Below are 7149 nucleotides of genomic sequence, written 5' to 3'. Positions count from 1 at the left end.
CTTACATAAAATCAATTATATGCAGTAACATTCTGTTATTAAAAAGCAAAAATTGGTGACCCACCTTTTAATGTTTTTATGCCTAATAAACTTCTTTTTTTTTTAGATACATCCAAAAGCATGTTTGCCAATAGATAATACAAATTTTAAAAGTTTGGAAAAGAGAGAAAGGTAAGAATGCGAGAGAGACAAGTGAAACAATGGCAATCTGGTTTGACACAAAATCATTCTAGATATTACAGTATTTAATTGTTAAAAGTACATTGTAAGTACATTGTAAATGGCTTTTTTTTTTAAACGAGTGTATTGCTTGGATGGACTTTACCAGGGAATAGTATATTGCATAACCAGAAAATTTCCAGCAGACGAAATTTCAATTTTTTTGTGAGTGATTCAGATTCTTTGGAGTTTCATGCTGCAAAATATGGAATGCCTTTATAACATATCGTGAAAGTTTCTGGTGTTGCAATATCGAACGTTCCCATATGCACACCAGGGAAGGAGATTGATTCTATCTCTTCAAAATCAAATCCAACAGATAATGATTTCACTGATGAATAATAATTTCTTTACATATTCCACTCAGTCAAATCCATATGCACTCATTGCAATGGTGTGTTCCCTTTTATGAGTCAATGAATTAACAAGAAAAGACTAAAGGAATCAATTTGAATGAAGTACATTAATATTAATGTGTTCTCCCTAACCTAAAAAAATGAAACAAAATTTGACAGAAAATATCATTGCCTGTTAGACACACGACAATGTGATGTATGTGGACTTAAACTTATGGCTGTTTCGTGAGACCCTGCCCAGGAAAGGATTACAACAAAATCTCAGTCAAAAAACTATGTGCCAGCTAGGATATGCATGGTATTACTCCACCCAGATTGATAGCTTTTCTTTCTATTAAACACATAATCCTCAAAAAGCTCCAGCAGCCTCACACATTAATCTCTGGTTATCACACCCATTCATTCTCCCTTTGTTTGACATAATCCCATTTAGCCAAGGCCTCTGTTAATGTTATTTTTGGCTAGGGTTCTCTACTTTCTAAAGTAGGGTGTTAATTGGTCCTCTTCCAGCCAAGTTGAAGGAGAATGTGCAATCAGGGAGGTGAGATTATTTTCTCTCACCTCCGGCCTGGTGCAATGCAGCTCATTGGTATACCTTTTTTTTAACAAAGTGTTATTTCCTCTGTCCATGGCAATGTCATGACTCACAGAATATATAACCCTGATACATAAATTAGTCATCCATTTATAATTTTGGCACAGAATAGTTTTTACATTATGTATATGCTATTTTTCTCATATTAACCTTTCATTTTAAGACCATGAAAACAAATTCAAAGCTTGATTCAGGAATGTAAAGTAACATAATTTGTACTACCGGTATTTGGATTTTGTGAATTACAAGTTACCATGCAATGCTACATCTTTCTTTTTCATAAAAGACAAACTACTAATCCATTAACTTGTATGAACCCATTCAAAACAATATGTTACTCTTATGACACACATCTATATGTGTGCTCTTTCACTTCTTTGTTTATCAAAATGTGACAACTAATAAGTTAGTCCACATCCTTGTGTACAGGGACAAAGTCTATACCATCATGCTTGCATAACCAGAACATCTACTGGTACATGTACAATGAGTTTATATCATCACTTATCTCCCCTTTATAATACAATGTAATTATTTACTTCACACTATCCTTCATAACATGCATGTCTACTTATCAATGCAAGCTATCACTGGCACACAACACTTCCATGTAATTTTATTACCGCAATCCCAACTTCAGGGGCAACTACAAGTCCCTTGTATCTCCCAAACATGCGGCTATCTTCCGCTCTGAGGTTCTTTGACCAAAGTTGGTGGTTGTAAAACCTAGGGACAATGAAAGCATGTGATCATGCACCAGTAATTCTTTATCTAGCAGCTGTCAAACTTACAGTGATTCTTCCTGGAGATGGTAAAATACTTAGGTTCTGTCGACCCCAATGGTTAAAGACAGTCTGGATATCAGGAAAACATACCATAAACATATTGACAGAGAAAATCAACAGCACTAATAATGCCAGATACCTTTTAGTATTTAGTTGCATGGGTACTAGCTCCTGATGCACCATTTGATCAGTTTTCCTCAATGCTGTTGTCAACAAGTCTCTGATGAAACACAATTTGCTCCACTTTTTTTAGAAGATGAGTACCGGTATCTTATCACCTCTTGCCAAACTGCAATTTCAATTTCAGTGTTTTAGGGAAGTACCTAATGGTTAGGGATACCCTGCAAGTCCTTTCAATCTCCTGCTCTACTCGGTATCCAGTGGCACTTAGATTGGCCACTGTGGAGGCGGTCACATCTGCTGTCCTCTCCGCTATACCATGAAGGTGACCGGTGTACATGGAGTCCTGCAGGATCAGGAGGCTATATGGCTCCAGCAGGAGGGAAAGGAATGGCTCATTGAGATCCTGCTTGTTGCTTGTCGCTTCCTCCAACGATGGCTGATGACATAAAAGTAAAGAGGAAATTAACAATAGCATCATTGCAGTGCTTTCAGTAGCTCACACTTCACGTCATTAGTTATTTGGTTGGTCGTATATTCTATATACCGATAGTTTATTCAGATGTTTGGAGAAATTTACCTTTTTTCACCAATAAGGAGAACTTCATGATGAATAAATGTAAAATTGCACCAACAGGAAGTTTATCTCACCTCACATGTTTCCTCTGCCATAAGGTAATTTGTACTTCAGACATGCTAAATGATACTTTTATAATCCTAACTCTACAAGCAATTCACAAAGAAAATTCAGCTCATTAAAATACATTCATATTCTGATGTCACCCTATCCTGTTGAAAAAGAAAGTAGTTCTTATTCAAACCTGAGAATCTGCATCATTCTCCTCTCTCCTTTTGTAGAAGTCTAGGAATGTGTGTGAACCAAGGCTGATAGTCGTTACAACTGGGTGGAAGAGTGGCCCATCTTCATGGGGCTACAATGGAACATTAAAGGGAATATCAACTCAATCTTCTCTAACTTCATGTCAGCAGCTCTAGGTCCAAATGAAAATTATGCAAATAATACAGACATGGGATTTTAGAGTGGCAACTTTGATGATGCAATGTTGATATTGTCTTTCCAATCAAAAACAGGATTATAATTACTACACACACTTTTTTCATACATCAACTAAGGAAAATCTCTCTCGGCATGAAAAAAAACAAAAACAAAAAAAACACATACCCCCGGTATACACAAATGGGAATGGTATTTTTCTGTTCTACATGTATCTTATATTTCTTGACATATTAATGGACATTTATATCACATACCGGTAATCAATTTGAACCATTACTATAGACACTCTTTTAAAAACTCCAATGCAAACTTTGAATTTCTCATACAATAACTTTATTTACCATAATTCCTTGGCCGGGTTGGTATTCATTGACAAGGACATGGTTTGGTATATGATCTCCAAACACACCTAATCGTGCAATCTTCTTAGCATACACATCCAGCCACTGAAAAGACAAGGAATAAATGAGAGATACATAACATATAGCATACAAAAAAAATTATAGAAGTCAGATAGAAGGAAACATTAGGAAGAAAAAAGCACCACAAAATATCCTTTGCATATTATAAGAAACTGAACTCAATGCAGCATTACAATTATAACACAACTTTGAGTTTTGATTTGTCTTTATTCACAGCTAGTTCAAAGTGTGTGACATGCAGTGCACAGTATGACTACTTCATAGTCCCCACACATCTAAAGCCTTCAAATTAATTCATAAAAATGAGATACAAAGCTGACAGCAAGTCTTGATATCAGAATAAATAAATAAATCAAAGTCACGAAAGCCACAATACAAGAACCCCACAAAAATATAATAAATTCATCCTAAATTCACAGCAAGAATGTCATTATAATACAATCAGAATTTATAATTGCAATGTTCAACAGATCAATACCTTTGGCAATCCCTCTGCAATCATTCCTTTTGGATGAGGTAGACCACCTTCAAGGAAACAGAACAAAAGGAGCATGGTGTAAAGTAAATACACATTTTATATCTAGGATGTCATATGGAATACAAGTCTTCACTTGCATAAAAGACTTGAGGTGGGGGGGGGGGGGGGGGTGTGACACACACAAAAAAAGGAGTCCCATGGTTCCATAGATAAACTCTTTGTGCCCACTGGCTACTGTGTGCATGTATCTACTCATTCTAATACATTTTGATTAATTCTAACATACATACAGTGTATCATCGTATGAATCAAATCTATGAATTTGTACTATCAGAAGTGAGGCAAGAACCAATATGTCTAGATTTTAATTTGAGATAACAGCTATTTTCTCCTCTACATACACACAATTGAAACAAGTGGACTTCTTCATGCAGTCTATTTAACTTTAATAGTTTATTTTTTATTTGTTTTAACAACCTCTCTTTTTTTATCATTTTAAACATGTATCAAATATCTAGCAACAAATGGAGCACCTGTAATAACTACCGGTAGGTCTTTTTCTTTCTAAAAGAATAGAATAGAAAAGAAAACGAGCAGAAAATAAAATGAGCTGATAAGATTTACCCCAGTTTTGGAGACGTCTGTTTGACAGGTGGGTCCATTTTGGTTTAGGGGCTGCATATACCTGTTCATAAACAATATCACTTTAACTAGTTAACATTTCATTCATCCAAATAAGACAAGATAAGGTTAAAGACAGAAATCAAGAGAGCTGTGATCATCAGAACCCATTTACAAGATATTACTTAGAGTTGAAGGAAGTAACGGTGTCATTATATTTTAACACTTTGGTTGCCTATACTACCTCTCTGCATCGTCACTCGTTTTCCACACATGCAATTTTGCACTAAATAATAGAAACTAATTGACAGGAGTTGATTGCTTTGTGCAGCACAATAACACTAAAAAGAGTTAACCATATCTATCCCATGATAAAGACAATGAGGCATAGGCAGAATATTTGTGTGGCATATAAAGAGTTGTTATTTTACTCTCAACGCGAGGGACACTTGTAAACTTGTACACTTGGCTGATTACATTCAGTCCTATCCGGAAGAAGGATTTTTTTAATTGTATACTGGGTACATTTACCAATATATCCCATTTGTTTATAAAAATTGATTTTCCCTGCTCTTTTGCGAAAATAGGAAGTCTAGCTACAAAAAATTATTTACTTACTTTAATTTAATCATATAGGAATCAATGCTGTTTCCAGAGAAGCACTATTTAAAGAGTTACAAAATAGATTTACCTGATTCAAGAGATATTTGCCTTCTTGTTCTGTAACAAAATCTGGAATGTAGTATGCCACATCTGGAGCCTATAAAAAGGAAAAGAAACAATTGATAAATATTAATAAAAAATGAATACCCGGTACACACATGAAGCTGTAAGCAAAGCAAAGACTTTTAAATCAGATTTTTGTTCAGTCATTAAAAAATTACTTTAAAAAATATAAAATTAATACAAAAAACATTTCTTAGAAAAAACACATTCTAGTACACATCACACTAATCAAGTGAGCTGTCTAGGGAGTTATTTATTAAGCAAGGAAACATAATTCTAATGCTGATTTTGACACATTTCTTCCTCTACTTTGTAATCTTTGTATCACATTCATAAATTCTTATTTCAACATGGACCTAGATATGTCTAGTACACTAGACTCTAGAGCCAGAGTCGGGAATCCATCTTCATAATTGAAATCTAGACCTAGGACTAGTCTTTTCTAGAAAGACCAGTTATTTCATAGGTCTAGACTAAAATCTAAATTGGAGAAAAAACAAGTTCCATTAAAAATGATCAGCACTCAATCATCCACTTCACATTAATTTTGTTTCCTATAAATTGACTTGAATTGATCTCAAGAGTCATCCAACAAAAGTTACACCTTTCCTATACAATCAAAATAGTGGACCGAAAATTTCTGTCTCTTTCGTTCGTAACTTTGTTAGCCTCTTATATTTGGGTAGGGTCGGCCTAATTTTCAAAAATAAATGCATCGGATATGAATCCGCTAAAGTGACATTTACGGTAGTCCAAAATTTTGGATGGAATTTGGTGGTCGGATTCATGCTGCCGATTTTGCAGAGCAGACCCTATGGTCGGCTTCCGTCTCTAAAGAGAGGAGCCGACCCCTACTCAAATAAGAGGCTAAAGAACGAAAGAGACAGAAATTTTCGGACTATCAAAATAGCTGCTAATAATACCCGAAACTCAATGCATGGGACTATGTTGTAGTAAATTATTCAATAATTCATTAACTTTCCACATGAGATGGTTCGATATTTCAGTATATTGTCAAATATTCGAATATGAATCATACATACATTCTTCACTCTATATTTCTCTAAAGAAATTCCACCTTCAGACGTTGATAAAGGGTCCATTTTCTGTGTTATAATATTTATTTTCGTCTGCTCCCAAGTCCTATCTTCAGTTCACGTTGCTGCATTCCAGACTAGCTTTTGAATTGACTATGGTAAAATTATTACCATGCCATATTTTGACGTTATTAGAAGCTTTAGAAAACACAATCTAAAATGAAATATCTATGCTTCAAAATCAAAGTTTAACCTTGGTAAAAACAATTCAGGTGGCAGGTGATTGAATTATATATTTTAATACAATTATTTCAGCTACTTTGGACAAAGACTAAGTTTCTGCCGAGATGAAGACCAGAGTGTATCCATACACCGCGTGGTCAGGACACGGTCATTGGTCAAAAGTTAATGTCTGACCCAACGCCGATTTAACTTCAATTTATTTTTCATAAAAAGTATATGCCTCTGGACTCTGCTTGTACCATAAAAAGGGAGAAAAAAGGGAGAAAAAAGGGAGAAAAAAGGGAGAAAAAAGGGAGAAAAAAGGGAGAAAAAAGGGAGAAAAAAGGGAGAAAAAAGGGAGAAAAAAGGGAGAAAAAAAGGGAGAAAAAAGGGAGAAAAAAGGGAGAAAAAGGGGAGAAAAAAGGGAGAAAAAAGGGAGAAAAAAGGGAGAAAAAAGGGAGAAAAAAGGGAGAAATAAGGGAGAAATAAGGGAGAAATAAGGGAGAAAAGGGAGAAAAAAGGGAGAAAGAAGAGGAAAAAGGAGCAAGGA

General features: G+C 34.9%; 1 protein-coding gene across 1 annotated transcript; it reads right to left on the bottom strand.

The window, feature by feature from the left end:
• Positions 1 to 207: 207 nt before the first annotated feature.
• Positions 208 to 6510, bottom strand: LOC585652 (alpha-ketoglutarate-dependent dioxygenase alkB homolog 6). The gene is made up of 7 exons (XM_785473.5): positions 6384 to 6510; positions 5306 to 5374; positions 4618 to 4678; positions 3994 to 4040; positions 3435 to 3539; positions 2897 to 3007; positions 208 to 2514 (listed from the first exon to the last, which is right to left on the bottom strand). The coding sequence occupies exons 1-7, from the start codon at positions 6441 to 6443 to the stop codon at positions 2230 to 2232; spliced, it is 738 nt and encodes a 245-aa protein (XP_790566.4). The 5' UTR covers positions 6444 to 6510; the 3' UTR covers positions 208 to 2229.
• Between the last annotated feature and the right edge of the window lie 639 nt (positions 6511 to 7149).

Source organism: Strongylocentrotus purpuratus, unplaced genomic scaffold (assembly GCF_000002235.5).
Source record: "Strongylocentrotus purpuratus isolate Spur 01 unplaced genomic scaffold, Spur_5.0 spur5_scaffold_5, whole genome shotgun sequence".
Classification (NCBI taxonomy): Eukaryota; Metazoa; Echinodermata; class Echinoidea; order Camarodonta; family Strongylocentrotidae; genus Strongylocentrotus; species Strongylocentrotus purpuratus.
Note: the sequence above shows the minus strand (reverse complement) of the source record. Positions and strands in the feature narration are given on the sequence as shown.

What these genes read in the sequence shown, in the direction of transcription:
- LOC585652 (XM_785473.5), bottom strand. Translation starts at nt 6,443, where the DNA reads ATGGACCCTTTATCAACGTCTGAAGGTGGAATTTCTTTAGAGAAATAT. An exon ending in TTGCAGAGGGATTGCCAAAG is followed by an intron (nt 3,540 to 3,993) that starts GTATTGATCTGT and finishes TTGTCTTTTCAG; the next exon opens with TGGCTGGATGTGTATGCTAA. An exon ending in AACCCGGCCAAGGAATTATG is followed by an intron (nt 3,008 to 3,434) that starts GTAAATAAAGTT and finishes GTTCCATTGTAG; the next exon opens with CCCCATGAAGATGGGCCACT.